We start from the raw sequence: 27,226 nt of genomic DNA, 5'->3' as shown, positions 1-27,226 counted from the left end.
GGCCTAAAAATAAATATCGAAAAAACAAAATATATGGTAAAAACCAAATATCCACGAATTGTTCCTGATTTAATCATTGGGGATAAAACTTTCGAAGCCGTCAAAGAATTTAAATATCTCGGTGTAAATATAACACAAGATGGTGATACCACTGCAGCCATTACTGATAGAATTCAGGCTGCAGGCAGGGCTTTCTATGCACATAATAAGCTGCTCAAATCTAAGCTCATAACAAAAGCAACGAAAATGAAAATATATTTAACGCTTATTAGACCTGTTTTAACATACGGATGCGAAACGTGGACCCTAAAGGCAAACGAAAACCAAAATTTACTCATTTTTGAACGAAAGGTGCTGAGAAAAATATACGGTCCAATACGCAATGAAGATGGTTCGTACAGAATCAGATACAACCATGAACTAGAGGAGCTTATTGGTGGAAAGAACGTTGTTCGATATGTAAAGGCACAAAGAATTAGATGGCTGGGCCACATTTTGCGAATGCCAGAAGAAAGAGCAGTGTATAAGATTTATGCGAGAAACCCTGTAGGCACTAGAAGACGTGGTAGGCCAAGAAAAAGATGGAAAGATGCAGTAGAAGAAGATTTAAAGGTCTTAAGAGTCAACAATTATACTCTGGTTGCGCAAAACCGTGAAGAATGGAGAGGCATCGTGGAGCAAGCTCAGGTTCATCATGGACTGTAATGCTGCGGAAGAAGAAGAAGAATTTGATATAAAACATAAAATTTTTAGTGTTAAGTATTTGTAATTAATAATTTATTTAATTATTAAATTTTTTATTTTTATTTCAATTTTAGTAAATTAATTTTACTAATTTTTAATAAAGAACATATTTCCCATGAATCGGTAATAATTATATTTCGTACAGTATTAATCAGTATGCATACACCTTTTTTTTCTTTATAAATTACTTTATTTCTATGTCACTATTTCTATGTACTGTGTATCTACTGTACCAGGTACATGCATGTGTACATTCATACATGAAATTTAAAATTCTTTTGCTTAAATTTTTTACCTAACTTCAATAAAATTAAAAATAAATTTTGTTATTATCAAAATAAAAATAACAAAATTTTTACCTAACTTAATTTAATTTTATTTCAGTACAATGTTTTTGATACACTCGTTTGTTTACAATATTTTGTTTCTTTCTTGCCTACACAACTCTTATTACCATCTAATTCTTAAAAAAAAAATGGAGTATTTTAAGAATTTGGAAGCAAGATGCAAATGAAAACTAAGGGAATGGAACGAGTCGAATTATTATTAATAGATATATGTACTTTGGTAATTATGTACTTCATTTCCTTGCTTTCAAAGTATATCTACTAATAAGTAATTCGACTCTCCGTTTATATCACACTAATGCAATCACTCACCAATCTTTGTATACAAAAAATTTTCTTAGCTAAAAGAGTTAAGCGGTAAATCTTCTTATTTTCGTTTTTATACACATAAGAATTTTTGGGAGAGTGAAAAAGTACGCAAAGAATGTCTACATGTTTTTTTATAATGAGAGTTTTATTTCTGTAACTTATTCCAGGACAAGGTGGCAGAAATGGTGTATAAATATTATATAAGCGCAGTAATTTAAAAACAAAATTTGACTGTAAAAAAAAATAAATTAAAATAAAAAAAAATTATAATTTACATATTATACGTATATAATTTAAAAAATACAAATAATATTAACAAAAAACTTAAAATTTGTAATTAGTAATTGTCATTTATTGTAATATAAACTATGAATATTTATATTATCCATCTGTTCTGCAGTTGCATGAAGAAATTTCCATTAAATTAAATTATTAGTGTTAGTACATATTATACATATATAATTTAAAAAATACAAATAATATTCACAAAAAGCTTAAAATTTGTAATTAGTAATTGTCATTTATTGTAATATAAACTATGAATATTTATATTATCCATCTGTTCTGCAGTTGCATGAAGAAATTTCCATTAAGTTAAATTATTAGTGTAATAAGCACATTACTTATTAATTTCACAACTATGATGTTGTATTAGTAAAATTCATAATATGAATTTTTTGTTTTTATTTCAATTTTGTTTTAAAAATTTAAAACAAATATTTCTTATGAATATGCATACATACACGCGTATCGATAATAGGCATTTTTTTTTATAAATTGCTTAATTGCTATTAGACGGAGCATTTTTACTCGAGAGACGAGCTGCGTTTTTACTATGTTAGCTTAAAAGCCCAAAAACGACATTTAGCTATTAAATCTCAAATCATTATTAACATTTCAAATCAAGTAAGCGATTTGAGTGAAGTCGGCTTCAGGTTAAGTAACGTTTATATAGACAATAATAAGCTTGAAGCAGCCATATAAACGGGGTACATACATATTACTACATCATATTGTGTATCTACCTTGAATAGGTAAATGAAAAATAAAATATGAAAAAAAAATTTTTCTTGTCAAAATAAAAATAACAAAATTGTTACCTAACTTAATTTAATTTTATTTCAGTTCAGTGTTTTTGATACACTCGTTTGTTTACAATATTTTGTTTCTTTCTTGCCTGCTCAACTGTTATTACTATCTATTTCTAATTAAAAATGGAATATTTTAGGAAATTGGAAGCAATATGCAAACAAAAACTAACGGAATAGAACGAGCCGAACTACTTATTAATAGATATACTTTGATATGCAAACGAAAACTAACGGAATGGAACGAGTTGAACTACTTATTAATAGATATACTTTGGTTTGAATGATTTGATTTTTTCTGAATTTTTCTAACAGGTAATACAATACATTTATATAAATAAGAATGTATGAATTATGAGTGTACACAAATCTTGCTCATACTGTTAGTAAACCCAAATGTGTTAAGGATTTAATAAAATAAAAGAAAAACACAAAAAAAACTTTAAACAATAGTATAATTATTATGAAATTAAAATTGCGTTTTTCTTTTATTTTGAAGTCACTACATATTCACCTTGTAAATTTCCATTGCAAATATTTTTAATAGTCTAGTTTTTAAATTTTTATAGGAAGGCAGTAAGAATTGGATTTAAAATATACATAATAGATATACATAGGTATGTAATTTATTTAATTTGAATTATTTGTGAAAAGAAAACCGGTATTTAGTCCAATTTGAGTTACTTTTATAAATAGTACATTTAAACAATAAAAGTTTAAAGAAATAATTTGACAAAATTTCCAGCTAGAGTTAAAATTTTTTTGTTAATTGAAATCAAAAGATTGATTCAAAACTGATTAAGATATTTAAAAAAATAAAAAAATGTTAATTTTTTTTATCAAAAAATCCTTAATATATACTTATTTAAATTCATAATATGACACAACTTCTTAACGCATCAAACATAATATTAAACATAATAGTTGTTGGTTCGTATTTAATGTTGGTACCTATTTTCACTTTTGCAAAATTTATGTAGATTAAACATGCTAATTTCATTATGAAAGTGGTGGAATTGTATACAAGTGTTATTCAGTAGACAATATTATACATAAGTATTATATAAACATAACTTTGTAAATTAGCTGAAACATGGTTTGCAGTTACATTTTTCTATACAATATATTGTGTACATATAGTATTTCTAAAAATATGTATGTATTTACGTACATATCCAATTAATTAGCTTTAAGTTTGTTTTTATAAAATATGTTCCTTTCATAACAATTATAAGCCCTATGAAAACATGTTTGCATAAATGTGTATATTTATTTAAAAAGTAATTCTTAATATTTGACGTCAAGTGTCACGCTACTAAATATTTTTATATTTTTTTTTACATCGTTTTACAGAACTGTATAAATATTTATATAATGAAAATCATATAAATTCAACAGAACTGTTTTATAATATATTTTTGATATAAACTTAAGCAAGGTATGCATGTATCGAACCTTATTATGAACATTACGTATGGATGTATGCGGAAATATGAAAAGTATAGTAAGTATTTTGTGCGTACTTATTTGAAATTAATTTTATTGTTTAAAATTTTTTAGCTTTATTGTAAAGCTTTTAATAGCAAAGTATAGTAAATCATTATATTTTTGTACTTTTTACATTGCGTTGTAAAATTTTTGTACGAAAATGACGGTTAAACGTAAATTTAGAAAAAAAAAATTTAACAAATTTTGATTTTGCACTTGAATATTTCTGAAACTAAAAAAATTTTTGCAATCGCTGGTATACCGTTAGAAGAAGCATTTCATTAGCTTTAAAATGAGTATACAAAGTTGGTTTTAACTGTCATATCTCCCAAGTTATAATTGAAAATGTGAAAATTAGACGGTTTTCCAACTTTGAGGCCAAATAACTCGAGAACAAGGGCCCAAAAAGGAAAATGTCACAAGGTGTTTTTTGTTCGTTTGCATGCATTCTATCACCCTGCTTCGGGAATACCATTGACTCTTTTATAATCTTAAAGTTATAGAAATTATAAACACATAAAAATCCTTATAGCAAAAATTTCGTAATATATTGTTGTTACTCGTATTTACTACTTAATATGTATACTGTTTACACTTACCACTATGTCACAGAAAATTTTATATTCATTATATTATGTAAATTGATTTTGAAAAACGTCACGCTTAAAATTTTTTTAAATTTTCGTCAGTATGCATTGTGTATATGTGTTTTTAGATGCTTAAAAGGTGTTTCCCATAAGGTGGCAAATAATTTCGGGGATGATTCTTTCATCAATTTCCAGCAAAAAATTGAATGAGTAGGGGGTGCATAATACTCGTACGATCTGTATTATGTCGCTGGGCAATGATTGAGGTCTGTTATGTCTCTTCGTGTGTGTAGGGCACTTGGGTCTAGTACTTCAACGCTTTCACCTGGGAATGATTTGAGGTCTTTGCATTCACCGGCCTCTTTTGGTCATGGTTCGGGGGAGGCTGCGCGTGCTTCCGCTGCAATTCTAAGAATAGGTTGACAGGTATCCTCGCTCGAATTTTCTGATAGATCTTCTAGTGATCCTCTGATTGTTTCTAATTGGTTTGCCTGCCACTTTTCGAGTGTTTTTGCTCTGGTCTGGGCCATGGAGTGCTTGATTGGTCTTCTGGTCCTGGTTGGATTCCGGGTGTGATGTTGTGTAGGTGTGCTGGTAGCCTTGTTGGTCCTCTTACTTCATTATATAACATATCGTTGGTGTCTTCTGTTTTTCCTTCGGTTTGGAAGGACTCGAAATTAAAACTCGGTTAAAAATCTCGGACTCGATTAAAAATCTCGAAATTTCTCGGAAATTTGTTTTATTATTTTTCTTAGTTTTTTCGATGCACCCAGTGGTCGAAGTGGGATACTCAAAGTGGTGGGATGGTAAAAAAAAAAAAAATAAAAAAAAAGTATTATTTTAGTTATTTTTTAAAAAAATAACTAAACAAAATTAACCAAACTTTGGAAGTAAACTAACGAGAATATTTATATTCAAAATTAAATCAACTAAAAATTGAATCAAAAACTGTGCAAATTGTTACCAAAGAAATGCATAGACTACTATGTAGTAACGAAAATTTCATTAATAGAAAAAAATTATACGTTACTATTTGAAATTGGTCTTATTTAAAATTACATATATTTAATTTTTTGTTAAAAAAATTTTTAAAATTCATTAGAAAATTTTCTTAAATTTTAAAAAACATGTTCCGGAACGCATTTTTCTCTCCCATTAAGTAGTGGGATGGATTTCCAATTATTTAAAAGTACTGGGATAGCATCCCATTCCATCCCGCCTCACTTCGAGCACTGGATGCGCCACAATAACATTTTTCTCTATCTCTCATAGATCTGCCAGTAAAACGTGTTAAATGTGTTTAAACAACATGCGAAAAATCCAAATTTCATACATTTTGGTCAATGAACCATATCTGAAATTATTTACTACCTTATGCGAAACACCATGTGTATAAGCAGATATTATACAGCGTACATATGTATAGGCAGATATAATGTTTTATTTGATTTAAGGTATTTTCTTTACTTTTACAAAATTTCGTTAAAAAAAGTTAAAAATACAAAAAGGACACGAAGAGTTTTTATGACTCTGTAAAAAATATAAATTCTTCTATTTTTAACCGTGATATAATTTAAGTTTTATAGTAAAAAACCTTTAATTATGGTCTGTGTTCAAATTTTTCAACATATTGTTAATTGGAAAGTGAAAAGAAGCAATTTTTTTAACCTTGAATTTTAATCATAACTTTCCTTAATTTCCTTTACATTCTTAAACCCTTTGTCATAAGAAGCCGTCATCATTACATTTTTACACATATATTTTATATATATATGTACATGTATACATAATTGCATATATGAACACTTTTATTATATGTATACTTCATTATAACGCCTATTACAAATTTATATATGTAGTTATATTTTTTCAATGAACTTTCGTCATTCGTAGTAAAAAATTTTTATACTTAAAGTATTAAAGCTTCTTGCAAGAAGCTTTTATACATTAAGTATAAAAATTTTTAATTTTTTATATATACGTACATATTTAAAGAATTCTGACTTTCAGAAGACAAAAAACGAAACCATGATATAGAGACTATATGATATAAAGTCCTTAACACCATGAACGAAACTACCAAAATTTCATGCCGTCAAGCTCATGTAAACTTTTAAAAAGTAACAGTTTTGGTTCGTATAAGCCAAACATTATTAGAAAGTTACATAAGACGTTTGTTGTATAATCCATTTCAGACATTTTATATAACATACACATACCTCTTTCGTAGCCGATTTGTATAAAATATTAACGCATAAATTATATGAAATTATTTCCTCGTGTCACCCAGGTATATGTTTAGATGCATTAAATCATAAAACGCTTTTCATTCATAAAATACTCAATAATGAACTATGAAAAAGCCTTATATCTAAATAACCCATTCAATAAAAAAGCGAAATTAAGAATTTTAAAAGAAGCTTTCTTATAAAGCCCTCTTAATAAAAGTTACTTGTTTTCTTTATTCTTGATAGCAAAATAATGCAAGAAAAAGTGCCTTAATATTTTAAAGAGAATAGGTAGAGCTGATCGTGTGATATACGTATTAATTAACAATAATTGCAAAAGTTGCGAGACAATTGTCTTACCGATACGAGCCATTCTGTATTCTTTTCTAATTTATTGTATTTTTTTAATTCATTGATGAATGATTTATGCAGTCTTTGAAATAACACAAAAATAAATTTAAAGAGGTTTTAGCATAATGTTCGATTTAAAATTAAAATAATTATATTTTTTAATGGCATGGAATTTACTGTTAGCTTTCTGCGTTTATAGAAATTTGAAAATGCTTACGGTTTCGGAAATTACACATGACAATAATTCAAATTTTTCAAATTTCGCGAGGCGATAACTTGATAGGGGATGGAGGTGTGTAAAAACTTTCTTCTAACGAAATGAACTAGTTATTAGAGTCTAAAAGTTGTTAAAGTTTCAGACTTTCACTGATGTCGTTTTTCTTTCAGACCCAGGATCTAAAGGAAAAATGGCATCAAAAATTTAGAAAACATGGATTTTGGATAATGACCATTTTGTCTTTTTAAAGTTCAAATATAGCATGCCGTGGTAGAAGAAAGCAGTCACTATATTTCACTTTGCAAAATGCTTAGGTTTCTCTTTGCAGTGAAATAGTTAAAAAATGGCATTTTTAGGGTTTTAGTGGTAATTTCTTTTTAGGTTTTACGGTAATTTCTTTTTAGGTTTCTTTCTTCAAGAGTGTATAAGTTTTGTAAATATCTTCACGGATGGACAGATAGAGTGAAACTAATATGCACTTTTTTCAAAAATTTTTGTTAGAAAAGTGCTAAAAACAGTATAAATGGTACCTATTATATACAACTAAAAATTTTTGTAGCGCAAGTCAACTACGTGGTATAGTAATTTTTTATGTACACTACATTACAACTTAAATGTGTTGTGTATTCGGTTATGTAAATATATGTGCATATCAATGTAATCACAATATTAAAATAATATGCATGTTATATGCTGATTTCTTAAATTTTCTATCATTTAATTATATTTTAAGCAATTAAATTAGAAAAGGATATCTTATTATAGAAAAATTGGGTCTATGGAAATAAACTAATTTTGAAAACCTCAATAAATTTTCTATATATACATAGAATAACAATGATTGTTGGAACATTATTTAATTTAATTATGTACATACATATTTAATACAAAGTTTGGGGTTATTACTACGATTTTAGATTTTTTTATATTTAAAAAAAAAAATAAATAAAATGTTTCTTTCATCAAATTTTTATAAGGTCAAGAAAAACTATTTATGTTGTTTCATAGTAAAAATGACAATTTTTACTGTTTTCAATTACTGGTTAATTGGCAAAACGATAACTTAATAAAAATTGTATTATAAAATGTTCTAAAAATATTATTTTTGGCATGAGCTTCAAAAGAACATCCATTATAAATCAAAAATAAAATTATCAAAGTGCAATGTGCATACAAATTTAAGTGTGCAGCAATATATTAAATAAAATTATAATTAATTTTGAATAGCTTAGATATTTTCTTTACTAATGCGAACTTAACTACTTATTTTAATTAGGGCAAAAAGTATAACAATTGTTTTTTCAAGAATTATAATTAAATTTTAGGACACATACATATTGTACAAGATGTTATTCAATATAGCTATAGTGATTATCCCAAATAAAGCTTTCACGGAACTAATTCGCGCCTGCACATGCATTGACAACAAAAACAATAATTTGTACATGAGAAAAGCGTTTTTTTCTACTAAATATTGCATATAAAAGCCCTCAGTTTGTCTTGAGTGGTTGACTACTGTTAACGTTACAAAAAAAACGGATAAAATACTCTTTAAACGGTTAAGGAACAGCGGTCCCAACTCAAGATTTTTCTTTTTTTTTAAATTTTCCCTTTTTTTAAATACACATACTTACATACATATTTATTGAGAGCTGGAATTAAAATTTTCTTATTTGTTTCTTTGTATTAAATAATTTCAATAAAAGCACTTAATTAAAAAAAACAACTAAGAATTAAATACAGATAAATCTAAAAATTATAAAGGCATAAAACAATCATAAAATAGCCATACAAAATTTTTTGAAAATTTTGTTAATTTCTCTCAAATTTAAGATGCACAATTTTATATACATAAAATAAATATTACTTGTATGTTGAAAAGGATGTATATATTAATATAAAAAGAAGGAGTTTGCGCATGTGTATAAAAAAACGCCATTTTGTACCTAAAAATAGATAGAACCATAAAAAATGTTTAACAGTAAAATAAAAAGGAGTAAAGTACCAAAAAATACACATAATTTTTTTTATAATTGTTATTATTGGGCAATTGTAAACACATTTCAAATTTAAATTGAATTTTATTAAAAATGCATAAAAATAAAGAAATAATGTATTGTAATTTATTATAATTAATCTACAGTAACTATACTAATATGTTTTTAACTAATTTTAAAGAAAAATTGATTTAATTTTAATAATTTACGACATTAAAGTCCTTGATGATTTTTGTATTTTAATTAGAAACTAGATTGAAAAAAAAATTTATTTTTGAATATAACGTTATTAATCCATAATCAAATTAAATGTAAATGCTATTATACTTTCTCATTAACATTTGCTTAAGTTTTTTTGATTTTTTTTAATAAATATTGGTAGATATTCTCATATATTGGAAAAAAATGCAAAATAATATGTATGTTAATTGAGTTAACAAATTTTCTGGAAAATAATGTGAATTACATGTATCTACATACTGCATAATGTGACATCTAATTATATAAATACAAAATAGTATGTTTATACAAATATATACATTCTATTAAAGATAAGTGTGTTCAAAATTAATAAATGTTTTTGATAAAGAAAAAATATATTTTTTTTGTTTCGTATTAAAAAGAAGTATAAAAACACTTAATAATATCTTAATTATAATAATGTTAATATAATAAAATAATTATAATGACCATGAATATATTTTAGGTTTAAAAATAAATTAATAAGAATATAGACAAATAAAGATATTACATAGGGAAATAAAATTATATATTGAAAAAAAATTGTATTTAAGATTTACATGCTATCCGAAGATACAGTGCCGCATTCGGCAGCTACATTTGAAGATAAATTTCAGTACATTATTGAAGGTAAATAATTAATATTGAAGATATAAATTTTGTGTTTTATATGAAAAATAAAATATGCAATGTTGATCTGATGGACGCAATAAATATTTTGAAAAGATAATGAAAAAAAAACGACGCAATCTATCTCAGTCCTTGCTGGCTGTTCACATCTTTATTTTCTTTATATAATATAATTTTTTTATTACCTTTACGTGTGGTATTGGCGTATATGTATATAATTATTCATAAGACTGTTCGGGAGACAAGACAGGCCAGGATTTTTCTTTTCCCATTTATTTTAAAGTATTTTTTTACTCGCGAATAAAAGTTACAATTCTAGTTTATCGATAATATTCTAGTTTATCTATTATTATTAAACAGAAACTTAAAATAAAAATAATCAGGTGTTAAAGTTTGACTTAATTATTAAGCATATATAATTTTCTGAAAGTATAACATATGAATATTCTGATAAGTATGTGGAGTTGAATACTGTCTTTAAGAGCATTTTCCAAAAGCTCATTTTTCATTTAGTTGTTAAGGTTTATTTTTTATTAATTTACAATTTATAGAGAAACGACCATAATGGTGTATTACGAGTACATGGTGCAATAAATTATACCGTTTTCATTATTATTTTTATGTAACGGAAAGTGTATGTGAAAATTATGTACGATAAAATTGAGGAGGTATGATATAGCGTCATGAAAAAAAGTATACTTTTTTGAGATAAGTAATTAACGTTTTTTGAAAACTTTTCAGTTTTCTAACTTGAAATTTTAGCTATATGCAGCATTCCTCGAAAACGGTAAATGTGTTTCGTTTGTTTATTTTAGTAGATTATAAACAGAATTTTTAACAGATTTTTTTTAATCCTCTAAAAAATAACCTCAGACTTTTGAGTTGCTCCTCCTCAAACGAACAATTTTTAACTAGAGCTTTAACACCAGTAATTTATACCATCCAGTATAAATTACAGCAATTTATCGGTTACGTTAACACATATTTATGAAACTATTATGAAACAAGAAGTCCTTATGGCTTACTGATAAACATCATTTAATCATTACTGATGGTTAATAATAAGGGGAGGGAGAGAAAAAAATTTAATTGCGATGAAATATGTACATATACCACTTACGAATTCATATAAACTGTTAAAATTTTAATAATCTCCAAATTATAATTTTAAAAACTAAATTGAGGTTCAACCCAAAAGCTGTATACCATTATAGCTTTATTATTTGGTTATATATCAACACTTTGTTGTTTGTAACCAATTTAGCCCAACGGTAGCAAAGCCAGTAGTGTTCTATAAATTTGCTTTCTAATTCTATTCTTTTCTTTTTGGCATCCAAAGCCATTCCCGGGTATTTTGCTGTATATTGAATATTTTAGCGATATTCAAATTGAAATTTAGTGGGTTTACGAAAATTTTGATTGTGAAATTCACACGCACAGTTCATTTACTTATTACTTGCTTCTTGTAATTTTATTTCCAGTTCTTCAACAATAGGTCCTGCTCCTAATATTGCTGTATCGTTGGCAAAGTAGCTGGCAAATCATTTGTATAAAGTACGTGTAATATAGGATTCAGCATATATCCTTGAGGCACACTCTCTTACTATCACAGCAGTAATGAGATTAGAACCTGTAGCTTTATTCAAATTTTTTTTGGCGTAAATGGTTCTCCGAAACCGTCTTTTGTCGTAAGAAGGGTAAATAAATTGTAACAATTACCTCGTAATCATCTTTTGTCCATCTGTTTTTTTATGAGGATTCGCTTTATTGGGTTGTTAGTACTTTTCGTTGCTTTTCTCAACGAATAATTTTTTTTTTGGTTGATGGTAAACTCCCTATGTAAAGTTCATATGTTTATAAATTTTTCTTTTGAGTGCTTCAGAAAGTTTATTTACAGATGTTTTAATGCATGGGTGAGGTGACTCTTGTCATTAACGTTTCGTCTTTCTTTTTTGTATCAATCTGTTCTAGCTTAAGACAATTATTAAATATGGAGTTTAAAAAATTTAGCATGTTTCCAAGCGACTCCTGTATCAATTTGATAAAACCTCCCACTTCGGAATTTAATTGATCTTTAGTCTACCGTTTCAAATGTGGCTCCTTTAAATTTACGTGGCTCCTTCTGGTACCTGCCATACAACTTCAAAAGTTTTTTGGCTATATCTCAGAAACTATAAAAGCTGTGGTATTGAAATTTCAAACAAGCAAATATATTAGTAGGGCCGATGTGCTTGATAAAATTCGTTAAAATTTCTTGTCTCTTTCTGGTAGTTGCTATACAACTTCAATAGTAGTTTGGCACACACAGTATTTTGAAAAACACATAGTACTGAAATTTTGCATAAATTAATATGGTAATACGGCAACTTAAACTCATAGTCTGTCCCATAGTCAGTTATGGCACCTTCATTCGCACATAGAATAACAAATTCGTACGGGTATCATAGAGTCGACAAGGTCAACTCTATTTTTTCTCGTTAGTATTTTATATTTTATTTACTGACATTTTTTAGAAATCTAAAAATTTCTATTTTAGAAAACGCCGTTTTCTATTTTACTCAAAACTAATTTATCTGCAAATATATGTGTTTTGGATCGTAGAATCGAATTATATATATCCATTTAATATTACATATTGTATTTTTTTGTCGCAAAATCGTGTTTATATGAGTTTAATTAACAAAATAATGAGTTTAATTAACAAAAGTTATTAAGCTTTTTAACAGAGCGAAAATGATACAAATAATATTTTCTTTTTTCTTGTGCTATTAAAACTTAATTTTTCAGATGAAAATATTGATAAAGAGCTACAGTACGAAAAAGAAAATACAGGAATATCACAACCTAAGAAAAATTCAAAATTTCAAAATAATTTATCAATTACGGTGATACCTTCTGCAGCCCATATTCAAAAGGAAAATAAAACATGCACCAAAACAGAATTAAGGGATTTACCGACAGCAATTTCAATAATATCAACAAAAACTGCTAATTCAGCAGTTACAGTGGATAATGGAAATAGTTCTATTGAAACGAAAATTTTCACAAATAAAAACCTTAGTTTAGATCAAGAAAAATCGCTTGAAAATTCTTATATATCACATCAGGCATTAACAAATTTTTCGGCTATAACAAGAACAAAAAATTTGCAAACATTTAAAATAGGAGTTTTGAATAGTAAATACCGTTGTATAGAAAATATAGATAAAAAAACTTTTGCCGAAAAAAGTTATAGTAATGACACTAGACCAACTATTACTGACAGGGAACAAAAAGAGTTATTAGTAAGAGAAAATGAAAAACATGTAGTAAGTAAAGTAAGCAATATCAAAACATCACCAACTACAATGCTAACAACACAGTACCCATTTTTGTTATCACTCCCCCAGCAGCAGTCAAACAATAATCAACAAAAACTAGAACATCACGAATTTATGAACAATGCAACAACAAGTGGTAGAATTAATATATTACAATCAATGCAACAAAATAATACAACAATTACGACAACAAATTTATCATCAAATATAAATAATGTCTTTTTAACATCCGAACTGTCACATGCAATAAATAACACTTCTCAAAATCAAGATAAGAATTGTAATAGTAACAATAGTATTATTAACAAAAATAATAACAACGGTAACATAAACATTAATAATAGTAATAATAATAACAGTAATAATAATGAAGCTTCTGGTAGATCAGCGGCTCTGGAACGTGCTTACGTTCATGATGTTTATGAAAATTGCGAAGAACCAACCGGCCCGATTAGGCCAAAAGTCGCACAGTTTTTATCTGGTTTAGAACCTGGCTCAATTGTCTGTGATGTTGGATGCGGTAATGGTCGTTATTTAACTGCATGTAATCCATATATATGTACTATTGGAGTTGATCGGTGCTTCCGGTTAGCCAAAGCTGCCAGAGGAAAAGGTGGCGAGGTAAATGTTATTTAATATATTATATTTATGCGTAAAAAGGAATAACTGTTTGTACTTATACTTTGAAAGTTAACTCAACCTAGCTAAACCATTGAAGGGGTTATAATTCTAAAACTTACTTAATTTTAGCTTTTTACTGACGGCACTGTGTATACAAGAAGGTAGGTTATGTGATGGCAACAAATTTTGCATATCGAGTTTTCATTGTGAACGCACTTCTCCATGGTAGGGAAGTGTAAATAAACTGTTTTTAGCCACCTATCGGTCTGTCGGTCTGTGTCTACACGTGTATCTTAAGTTCGGCTGAACCGATTTTGATGAAATTTTATAAGTAAGTTTATTTCGACTATGGCACAGATTCATCAACTTTTTGTATATATTAGGCCTCGGAAACTGGACCTTTTAACGGACCAGTTTTGCATTTTTGATCATTTTGAAGAAAATATTTAACAGATTTACTTGAAATTTCATGTATAAGTTTCGCTCGACCGGCCGCGAATCCTCCTTTTAGAAGAAATCAGGTGTCAGCAACTGTGCGTAACCGACCCCGAGGCCGATTTTCCATTTTTTATCATATCTACGGAACGAATTGATGGAATTTCTTGAAATTTGATATTTGAGTTCTGGTTGTTACCAGAAGTCACTGACGAACATTTCGTATAATTCGAACGGCACAAAATGAAACTCTACTAAGAACCAAATTCACATTTTTCTAGGTATGTTAACTAAAAGCTGTCCTTAAAATTGTAGAGAAGTGTTTAAAACGCATTTTCATAATCTTCTGGAATACTTTTATTGGTCTAGATAATAACATTGCAGTCGGCTATGTTCTGATCACATCAGATTTTTTTAATTAATCCTCATTAATAACATAATTTTTATTATTCCAGTAACAATTACAAGTATTATTTTATAAGTATTATAATTTATTTTTCTTTTTCGGTATTATCAATGGTAGGTTAATTGGTATTTCAGTGTAAAACATGGCTTTTCACAAGTATATTTTATACTTTGTCTATTATTTTTTACTCTTGCTTTTATTTAGTTTTTTCTATATTTAGATTGCGCGGCTGCTGCTTAAATTACCTTTACCTTTGTAGCGAAAAAAATCTCTTTATTATTCAGGAATGTAGAAGAAAAAAAATTCCTATACTGTTTTTAAGTTTTATAGTTAGGAAATTGTTGTTAATTAACATTTACTCAAAATAAATGACAAAATACTTTTAACAGCTCCTTAAAATATTGATTTTTTATTCAAAAAGAGTATCAGTACTGGTACCAGTATTGAAAAAGGTATCAGCAACATTTAAATTAAATTAAAATTAGTTTGCACATAACATTTAAAAAATTATAAACAGCCATGAATCAGTAGTAAATTTTAATGTATGTATTTACAATTGTACCATATATTCAAAAAAAAACTTCTAAAACTTCTATGAGCTTGCATGATGCCAAAAAAAATTTGTTTGCCTTCGAAACTTTGTTACAGAACTAATTATTAAACAATTAAAAAAAAATTGTTTTTGTCTGAGTAATTTTAAACGGAAAAGAAAAAAGTGCACCATATTTCAAAGACATTTTTTTTAACGTTTTTAGTGTTTTCAAAATATGTTTGCCCTTACCAAATAAAAACTCTCAAAATTCTAAATTTGTACCAAAGCTTAAATTTCCTAAAATGTTAACTTTTACTTTTTTAGGTAGCTCTATGTGATAATTTAGAATTACCATTTCGAGACGAATCATTTGATGCTGTTTTATCATTGGCAGTAGTTCATCATTTTGCCACAACCGAACGTCGCGTAGGTGCAATACGTGAATTAGCTCGAATACTAAGAATTGGTGGGCGAGTTATTATAAGCGTTTGGGCGTTAGAGCAACGGCATCGGCGTTTTGAGTCACAAGATGTTTTAATACCATGGCAACCACCAAAAAGTCGAACCACAAATTATTCAGACGAAGAGGATGAAGACGAGTTTTTGCCGCCTTACCATGCCTATATGGAGGATTCTACAAATTCAAGTCGATCAGCCGGTGATGGTGATAGTTCAAGCTTATCTTCATCGTCACCAGGTGAATCATGTTACAGTTTTGTGAGAAGGGCTATTCAGGTAAATAAATTATACAAATCGCCTTAACAATATTTTCAAACCTGTTTTTTTATAACCTATTACAGAAACTGGCTGGGGGACGTAAAAGACACCAATGGTTTTTAGATTCATGGACTTCAAAAGAAACTAAAAACGATAGTAGTCTTGACTATGAGGATGCTAAAGATTTACCAATTGAATTACGGCGTCTAGAAGATTTTGAAGACCTTCCTGATCCCCCACTTTCAGCAGGTTTAAAATCACGCAGTCTGGGCAGTATTTTAAACCCACCACCAAGGCAAATAGTCCGTTCTAGATCAAGTGTACCAAGCTTGGGTGGAACTGTAGCATCACAACAATTTGTTTTCCCAGATCAAAAGCAGCAACTATTAGGTTATAATAACAACCATATTTTGTCTATAACATCATCACAGTCACATTTAGGTACTAAACCAAATGCAAGTAACATTGGGATTTTATCAAGTACTTCTGGCGAAAACAACATAAAACAACAACAATCGAATAATGTTTCACCAACAAAAGTTTTAGTTGGTAGTACCAGTGCAAGTGGGAACAGTTGTATAAATAGCGGTGGACCATCATCATCCACTGGTACACCCACAATGAGTAGAAGGCCTAAATTGATAAAACAAAAACAATCGCTATGTGATGATGATTTTCAACTGCCAGATAATCCATTTCATATGTTAAATAATAATAATACTAATAATAATAATAATAATAACAATAGTAATAAAAATAATAATATTATTAATAAGGAAAATAATAATAGTAATAATAATAACAATAATAATAAAAATAATAATAATAATAATAATAATAATAATAATAATAATAATAATGATAATTGTTTGAATAGTTTCAATAATGGTAGCAGTAGTAATTTATTAAACAATTTAAATGCGAATAAAAATAGCAACTTAGGTGCCAGCGGAAGTGGTCACGTGAACTTACAAACAAAATTATTTCAAAAACAATTTTCCGATTCTAGACTACTTTTAAGAAAACAGAGTTCTCTTAACGAAGAATTAATGGCAGAAAATCGTTTACGTGAAAAGGAGCGTGTACGCAAGCGTATACAAAAACAGATGTCTTTAAATGAAGCATTTTTATGTAGGTCTGTATTTACAAAACGCCTACAAATTATTAGAGAAGGTTTTACTACTAAATTGAAAACTTCGACTGGTAGTTTAGAACGCGTAACGAAAAATAGTTTAGTTAAGATAATGAAAAATTTTCAAGCTGCTAGTCAATTTGGATCGTCAACTTCATCAAGTACTGATGTAAACACGTTTAATAAAAGTGATTCAACTTCAAATTCGGCGAATAATCTATCGCGTTCGAAATATGGAGGCATATCAAGAAAAAATAGTTGCCAGAATAGTTTATTGAGTGGAAAATTGGCTATGCAGCATTGTATTACGGCTGGTAGTCATAATACTTCCAGTGGCGCATGCCCTAATTGCAATAATGGAAGTGGAGGTTCAGGCAGTGGTGGCAGTAGCAATAGTAGTAATAGTAACGATGACCAAAATAGTAAACCAAGGCGCCATTCAAGAGAAAGTGGCTCAGATTCGTCAAAAGATAGTAGCCTACAATCTGATACTAGTATTGAATCTGAAGATAGTTTTGCTTCAGTTATATTTATACCCAAACAAGAAAACCAGCAGCCGCTGCATTCTCTGCAACAACATTATAAATGCCATCAACATAATGGGAACGGAGCATCAACGACATGTAATTGTTATTCAGGACGGAATTACATGAATGGTGGCAATATTGTCCCATCAGTGCCAACATCTCCACTTATAATGCCATGTCCTCCAACTCCAGCTCATTCACCTGCAGCTTTAAATTCTAATAATTACAGTGGGAATTTAGGTTCAGTTATAACATCACCTCCTTTACAATTAGTAAGTGGAATGTTATTATCGCCTCCAAATTTAAATATGCAAGCCAATTTTATAAATAATGATGATGAAATCTATAATTCTTCAATTATTACAAATAATTTTGAAAAAATACAGGGATCCAATAGATTTACATTTGACGAAGAACATATTTTGGCGCAGCAAAGTTTAAATTCTGGGACAAAACAAATTAATGGGTCAAATGATGAAACTGGTGCAACCACAATTTCGATAGCTCCAGAGTTTGTCAAGTCAGAAGAAAATTCAGAGGTGAGAAAAGTGGAAATAATTGAGGAGATATCCCCTATTAGTGCAGGAGCAATTAAAAAAAAATTACTACCTAAAATAACACGGCAATCAATAAAAGATTTGCCCCCAATTCCAAAATTTCGGAAAAATCATTCTTTACCAATTGTCAAAACGAGTTATCCTATAATAAGACGATCGTCAGCATCTCCTGCAATAGCGAAATTACAATCCTTAGAAATATTCAATCCAGCTACAGATGATCTCGATAGTGATTCAAGTGAAGCGTCATCGCCAGATTCAATTGACAGTGTTATTGATGTTAGACCTACATCAGGTTTATCTTCAGGCGATTCTGGCACAGATACTGTTAATAAATCATCCGCGTCAGGTGGTACTACAAGGAAACCTGAAACCCCTTTACTTACGGAGGCTTCATTCGCAGTAAATGCCGATACACAACGGGTCAAATTACAGCATACTAAAAAATACCATTCATTAGACTTACCTAATTCATCGTCAAGTACAACAATAGGTGCAACTTCTTTAAATTCTTTAAATCAAACGGGTAGTACAGACGATGTTAAAAAAACAGGTGGTCTTCCTAGTTGCATTAGCAAATTTTGTAGTATAAACAGAAGTAATGAATTGATCAAAGCAAATCAAGAACTTTTATCAAAATATTCAAACAATAAAGATAGCCTGATGATAAATACCTTAGACATTAAAAATGTTACAAGTAATAGTTTTACAAATTTAAATGACACATCAACTACATACAACAAAGTAGCGACTACATCGCGTCAAGAACTTATTGATTTTGCTGAACAATTAAGTGCTCAATTATTAAAACGTTTAGATGCCGATGCAAACAAAAATAAAAGATTAGACGATTCACCACCTCAACCTGACGGTGATTCCGGAACATACAGCAGTGGATATTTAGATGAATTCCTTGATGATGTACCTTACACTTCAAGGTCCTCGTTTCGTCATAGTGGTAACGAAGCTCGAGATCTGGCTGATTGGCGGGAAGAGTTAAGAGAGCGAAGATTAAATTTAGCAAATTTGTCAACTCAAACAAGTCAACGACAATCCCCAATATCTTCATCTACTTCATCTTTATCGTCTCAAACAGCTCGTAGTTATACAATTCATGAAGAAGATGAAGATATTGAAGCAGCGGATTCCAGCACTGGCTATTCGTCATCAACAGCACCAATCGGTAACCTCTACGAAAATCGTAGTAAGAATTTAAAGTATAAAAGAAATTCAACAGCGGGTAGCAGCTATATTGATTACAGAAATTATAGTATTTATCCAGAAACTGCATATTTAATACAAGACGGTGATGGTGATAGTTTATCGCGCGACGACGATGACCCCTATGAAGATATGGACAACAATAATGTCATCCCCGAAGAAGATGAAGATGAGTATGATCGAGATGAGAATGCCTATGAAGATGAAGATGAGAACGGTTACTCTAAGAAAACTAATCGTAATACGATACGTTGTCAGGATTCTTCAGATTCTCCACTGGAAGATTTAGGAACACCTGAAAATGATGCAAGAATGGAAAAGAATGATCCAACGATATGTAATAAAGATACTGATGGAGCAGTGGACGAATGCATCGCAGATGCGAATGGTCACAACAATACTGAGGGCGTTGTAAGTGGGCGTGAATCTTGGGCCTTGACAAATAGTTCAAATTCATTAGATAGCCCTTCTCAAAGTGGTGGTTCAACGACGCATCACCGTTACTATCATGTGTTTAGAGAAGGTGAACTAGACGCATTAATAAATCATCACGTTACGAGTTTACATATCGTTTCATCTTATTATGAAAGAGCAAGTTGGTGCGTTGTTGCGGAAAAGGTTCAAGTTTGGACAATATAATTTTATAGTGAATGATATTTCACGAAGACATATGATCAAGCTAATATTTTTAGCTAAATAATTTGTATCTTTTTTTTTTTCAAAAACTTTTATAAAGTCAATTTAAAAAATGTGTAAAAAGGTAGTGTTCTCTATTATATTTGGTAAAGTAGTTATTATACGAGAATGTTTCAAAGACATTCATTTATTATTGTATAGGTCTTTAATGTATATTTTAATTTACTTTTCATCATCTAATTAAGATTAAAAAAACTATTAATTTTTCTTAATTTTTTTTAATATGTCTATGTTTTCTATTTTTATTTTTTATTACATTAATAGTCTAAGTTTGAAAACAATATTCATCTAATTTATTGATACTCAATTTTTCCAAACGTCTTCCCCAATTGAAATAGATATATATACCAACAAGTGAAGAATTACATTTATGCTGGGTGGTTTTATATAATATAGCTAGATTTCTATATTAAATTGACATTCTTAATTAAAAATTAAATACTTTGCGAACTTGAAAACAACTAAAATGTTTGTGAGCTTTGTTATTTCCGAATTTTTAGAACATACAGGTCAGTTCCGAGATTGCTAACATTTCAATGCACATTTCTTGCTATAGTTTATAATCTTATATCATTCAAATTTCGTGTTTTTATTTCGAAGAATTACATTTTGCGTTTTTGCAAAAATTCAAACGAGTGTTTGCAAATATTTTTATAAGTATTTTTGCGTAATCTTAAACAACATACATATGCATATATATTTTCAACAATACACATACATATGTGTATATTTTAGTTTTAAAAACCCGTATTTTAGTTTTAAAAAGTGATCAAGTTCACATTAAAATAAGTTATAAGGTTTCTTAAGCGAAATACATACATACATATGTACATATATAAGCTAAAATCTAAATCACAGTCAAAATGATGCAAGAAAAAAAATTTTGGTTTAAATAAAAATTAAACAAAATGGTTTTAAAATTATTATCTTTTAATATTTATTCTTAAATTACATTCAATTTTCAACAAAATAAAAAAACTTATTTCATTCTAAGAGCTATAACAAAAATAATAACAAAACAAAAAAAATGTCAATAACTTATCTAACAGTGAAAATGATGCAAAGTATTTTCATTTGAAACTACAAAGTATAGATTCTTATTGCAAATGATTAAATCCTAAATTAGTAATCTTCTTTATTTTCTAAGACAATATTATTTTATTTTATTTGTTATTTTCTCTTTGGCATAGATTTAATGAGGTTGGTGGTGTAAGATGGTTCAATATCTTTTCACTCTTCCTGTATCATTTATTATTTATCATTTAGATCATTTTCATTTGAAATTTTGTGCTTGCGAACTTCTTTTTCTAACACACTCCACAAATTTTCAATAACATTAAGGTCAGGAGACGGCGAAGGGGTTTTCATGACATGTGCGCAATCATACAATAGCCATGACTTTACGTTATGTACAGTGTGCGTGGGATCGTTCTCCTGATAGTACTACCGATTCCCAATTTTTTTGCACTGCTTGCAAGATTTTCTTTTAAAATGTTTAAATACATTGATGCATCAATTTTACCTTCGATAAATTTTAGGTTCCCGTCACCGACAGATAACATATAACCCCATTCGCAAATATGACCACCACCATGTTTAACTGTTCTGTTAATGTTAGACGTTTTTACGGCCTGATTATGTTTTCTCCACACAGTTCTCAAAATCTTTGTTAATGTGTACTCTAGCCAATTGCAATCTTGATTGTATATTTTGATTTCAAAACATTTCTTGCTATTCTGCCGTGAAAATCATTACGCCTTAGGACCTTTCTTACTGTTTTAGCTTCGCATTGTTTGCCTAAGTATATTTCCGCCCCAGCTGCTATTTTTGGTGCACTTAACTTCGGGTTTTATCGAACTTTCTTTAATATAAACCAAAGTATATCTACTAATAAGTAATTCGACTCGTTCCATCCCGTTAGTTTTCATTTGCATCTTGCTTCCAAATTCTTAAAATATTCCATTTTTTTTTTTAGAAATAGATGGTAATAAGAGTTGTGTAGGCAAGAAAGAAACAAAAACGAGTGTATGAAAACAAACGAGTGTATGAAAAACATTGAACTGAAATAAAATTATATTAAGTTAGGTAAAAATTTTGTTTTGATAATGACAAAATTTATTTTTCATTTTTTAAAGTTAGGTAAAAAATTCGAATGTATTAAAGCAAAAGAGTTTGAAATTTCATGTAGGAATCGACACATGCATGTACGTGGTACAGTAGATACGCAGTATAAGGTGGTGACATAGAAATAAAGTAATTTATAAAGAATAAAAGGTGTATACTGATTACTTTATGAAATATAGTTATTACCGATTAATTTAAAAGAACAAACCTCTCCACATTTCTTGGCAACAAATTAAATTTTCGTGTCGGCTTTTTCGCCTCACACACAGTATTACACCCCAAACATTTCAAATAAAATATTACAAAAAAATTTTTTTTTCACAACTCCTTAAAATTTTTTTTAATATTATACGTCTTTTTAAAATTTATTTTTATTATTTTTCATATAAATTATAATAATTTTTTTTTAAACACTTTTTTTCCGCTTCGCTTTTATAATATAAATACACCTTTTTTGCCACCTTGTACTGGAATGAATTACAGAAATTATTGTGTCGCTTTTAAAATTCTTAATATTTTTCCCTATACTTTATATACGAGCAAATAATAAAGTGTCGCCTTTCAAAATACATTATAAAAAAACAGGTTGACATCTATTGCGTACTCTTTCCCTCTCCCAAAAATTCTTATGTGTATAAAAATGAAAATAACAAGGTATACTGCTTAACTCTTTTAACTAAGGGAATTTTTTGTATACAAATATTGGTGAGTGATTGCATTAGTGTGATGTAAACGGAGAGTCGAACTACTTGTTAGTAGATATACTTTGATATAAACCTTTCATCTGTAGCGTTAAAGACTTTTTGAGCTACATTTTTGCTTACTTAGCACTCTATCTGTTTTTCATATCTTTCGATGATATGCTAGATAGTTAAGCGTGGTTTGTTCATAATTTCACTTAATTTACTTTAGGTCTTGCCATTTCTGAAATGATGCAATACCAATTCTCTTTCTTCTAAAGTAGTGTGCTTCCATTGTGTAAAATACCTAATCTGCTTTATTTTAAGTTAGCGTCTAACTCATTAAAACACTAAATATGAACGACTACAATTAAATCTTACGTAAATACAAAAAAATGGCTCCAAAAACGGTAGAATCTCTTTTTTACATAAAATTGTACCGTTTGCATCATTTCCAGTGTGAGATTAATATTTTTTTTTGTTGTTTTTTTTCTAAGTTTTTTTGTAATGAAATATTTTTTTTATTTTCCTAGAAATTAATTGTACTTTAAGAATCAATGATAAAAAGTAATAATTTTCAAAATATTATATTCATTTTTTATCTAAAGCAAAATTTTTTTTCTTGCATCATTTTGACTGGGAGACACTGTGTATATACACACATGTGTATGTTTTTTAAATACCAACACAAAAGTGCATAATTTATTATTGTAGTTAATTTTTTTTCTGCATCCTTTCATTAATTTTTTGGCAATCTTTTTTATTTTATTTGTACAAATAGTTTTCTTTAATTACCAAAATTTGTATGTATATCAGTATTTGATGATGAGACAATGATCTCCAAACGCGTCTACATATTATGATCTAAGTAAAATAAAAAGAAATTTAATACATACAAACATATGTATCTATAAATTATGTTTTTTTTTATAAATAGCTTAACATACGAAAGTTATAATAATAATTTTTTTTGTTTCTTTAATTAAACGCACTCAGTAAGTAACTCAAAAAGTTTGGTTGTTATCAATTTCTAAATATGTATATTCTTAATAACTATTTTATTCTTCAATTAGTAAATTGCATCATCCAGTTCATTTATATTATGTAATTTAATTTAGGTATATTTTATCTTGATTTTTGAATTTTATTTTTTTAAATTTTAAAAGTAAGTTATTCAAAAATATCCTCAAAACATTTAAGATATTATAACATACATAAATACACGTGTCATAAAAATAGAGAAAAAAATTATAAAAAATTGAAAAAAGAGGTTTTCCCCAATTTCTTAATATGTTTTGTGATTCATGCATTTCAATGTGTTAAATAAATAAAAAATATTAAAAAGTAAAAATTAAAAAATCTATAAATACTTGCAAATTTGTATAAAAAAGTAAATGAAATAAATAAAAAAGTAAATGTGTAATAAATTTATGGTTTAATAATATATTTCTAAAACAATTTCTTCAAGCGCCTAAATAAAAAGTTTGTACGATACATTAAATAAATTAAAAAACTTACAAAATAAGTTAACGAATATTTGTATAAAAATATAATTATGATCGAAATATTTCATCAACATTTATAAAATTACTTAATGATTTTTGAATGATTAATTATTTTTATTTTATTAAGATCTATAAGCTGTTTTATGTAAAAATAATTATATGCATGCACATTCATACATATGTATATACATACGTATGTATGTACATATATATAAATGTACCTATGTATATATGTATATAAATGTACATATGTATAAAGATATGTTTGTGCATATATATCGCTTAAATATACATATTTTCTTAATTTTCTTTCATGTACATATTTATAGTATACGTAACTCATTTTCAATTCGGTTGCTAAAAAAAAACTAAGAAATGCCTAAGCTAAAAATTTACAAAAGATAACAAAATGTTTAATCAAATATTTATCTAGTTATTGTAAATAGATACTATATTTCAAAAGAAATGAAATTGATATTTTATATAAAACTTTAAAAATGGCATACATACTTATATAACTGTGGTATCTTTTGCTACACCTGATTGGATTAATTATACATATATATATGTATTATATGTAAAAGTTATTATGAAATTATTATACGTATGTATGTAACATATTATCATAATACCATTATCATTATATTTGAATTTAATAATTTTATTAATTTTACAACCAAGTGTAGTTGGTTTGTTTTATTAAAAGATGTACCACAGTTTATATATATACAAAAATACATTAATACATATTACTTCAAAACTATTAAAGAATTATTGTGTTTATAAATCTTTAGATCAACAAAATTATAATTAAAAAAAAAATGAAAAATAAAATGTATGGTCAATTCTCTTTGTGTATTAATACCCCGTTTGACGGGAAGTATAATATGTAGCATGCACTTTCATTTCACATAATTTCACCTTTAAAAATGAGACATGCTTACTATTTAAAAAAAATTTGAAATAGTAAGTGAACAAATTTGCGATATCGAATTGAATTAAAAATTTTGATTAAAAGAGATCGCCTTAAATGGAGTATTTCTATGTATTTTACTATCTTTCGAATTGAGATTGCATTTTTAATTTTGAAAAAATGCAATTTGTTTATTATTACACTAAGAACGGTATGTTAGACTACAATTTATTTTTTTGCTTATTGACTCCTCAGAGAATTGACGATAAATATAATATACATAGTAAATTACATATAAATTCAAAATGTTTGATCAAAAATAACAAAAACAAATAGACAAACGTTGAAACCTAATTTAAATTTTATTAAAATTTTCAGAATTAAAAATAGAAAAAATTAATTTTATTAAAAAATATTGTAATTAATTGAAACATATTTAAATATACATATTACATAATATTAATACTCAAATAAATTTAAAATTTACGTTCACTGTGGATTTTCTTATTAATCCATTCTGAATCAGAAATCAAAGCAGTCATATTCAATAAACGCTGATGTTTACATACATACATATATAATTGCAATTATACCTGCGTACATGTAGGTATGTTTGTAAGATATCGCACAAAAACAAATTAACTGTATAAGTACGTAAATGTATCGTATACATATGTATGTACATGCACATTATTTCCAAGAAATACAAGAAATCTAAATAAAATTTATCTTATACCTTGAAAAAGCTATGTACATATATGTATTTAAATATACGGATATCGTTGAAATTCATACTCAGCACCAATTTAGCTAAATGTAATTAAATTTTTTTAAATTTAAACTTGATAAAAATATAATAAAGGAGAATTCAACTTCTCTGTCAATTTCTTCTTGAAGAAATTTCAAGAAAAAATAGTAACATGAATTCGCAACGTTCTATTCATATACATATACAAGCGTACGAGGCTCGATGGTGCTTCAGCATCAGGGTGATAGAATATTTCTAGACGAACACAAACCATTAAGTGATATTTTGTTTTTTGGGCATTTCTCGAGTTATGTAGATTTTTATTTTTACCTAAGCATCTTTGATGGACAAAGCAAACTTACACATTTCCGAAAGACCAAATTTGGGGCACTAAACTGAAGAGCGACGGAAGTTTACATATACATACATACACTTGTCATTTTTTGTCAAAATTGTGGTTCAGGTTGCTAAATTATTTACTAATAATGAATTACTTTAATTTTGATGTATTTAATATTGTACAGTAATTAATTTCTAATGAATATAAATTTTGGGAAATTATTTCTAATACTCAAGTTGGAGTAATATTGTATATTATAAGCAATTATACATACATACATATGTATGTATATCAAAAATTTGACATAAAAAACAAATAAAAAAATGTTTAAATCGAAATACTTCATTCAGTTCGCTATATATTCGAAAAATAGCTTCATCTTGGTCCTTGGTTGCCTATTATGCAATTTCACTATTCGTCTTCACTAATTTATTTCTCACCTAGCTTAAATTTGTGTATGTACACACATATGTACAATGTATGTACATATATATGCAATCATTAATACTGTTTAAAAATATGTGTA

The 27,226-nt window shown here is 27.8% G+C and overlaps 1 protein-coding gene across 1 annotated transcript; it reads left to right on the top strand.

The window, feature by feature from the left end:
- The first annotated feature begins 10,089 nt into the window (after nucleotides 1-10,089).
- On the top strand, nucleotides 10,090-24,377 carry LOC129616189 (probable serine/threonine-protein kinase DDB_G0282963). The gene is made up of 4 exons (XM_055531683.1): nucleotides 10,090-10,226; nucleotides 13,014-14,167; nucleotides 15,865-16,275; nucleotides 16,341-24,377. The coding sequence occupies exons 1-4, from the start codon at nucleotides 10,157-10,159 to the stop codon at nucleotides 20,331-20,333; spliced, it is 5,628 nt and encodes a 1,875-aa protein (XP_055387658.1). The 5' UTR covers nucleotides 10,090-10,156; the 3' UTR covers nucleotides 20,334-24,377.
- The last annotated feature ends 2,849 nt before the right edge of the window (nucleotides 24,378-27,226 follow it).

This window comes from Condylostylus longicornis, unplaced genomic scaffold (assembly GCF_029603195.1).
Source record: "Condylostylus longicornis isolate FDR11 unplaced genomic scaffold, ASM2960319v2 ptg000163l, whole genome shotgun sequence".
In the NCBI taxonomy this organism is placed as follows: domain Eukaryota; kingdom Metazoa; phylum Arthropoda; class Insecta; order Diptera; family Dolichopodidae; genus Condylostylus; species Condylostylus longicornis.
This window is presented reverse-complemented; position numbering and strand designations above follow the sequence as displayed.

Excerpts from the sequence above, each read along its gene's own strand:
- LOC129616189 (XM_055531683.1), top strand. The coding sequence starts at position 10,157 with ATGCTATCCGAAGATACAGTGCCGCATTCGGCAGCTACATTTGAAGAT. Across the intron at positions 10,227-13,013 it reads ATTTCAGTACATTATTGAAG|ATGAAAATATTGATAAAGAG; the intron begins GTAAATAATTAA and ends TTAATTTTTCAG. Across the intron at positions 14,168-15,864 it reads CCAGAGGAAAAGGTGGCGAG|GTAGCTCTATGTGATAATTT; the intron begins GTAAATGTTATT and ends TTACTTTTTTAG.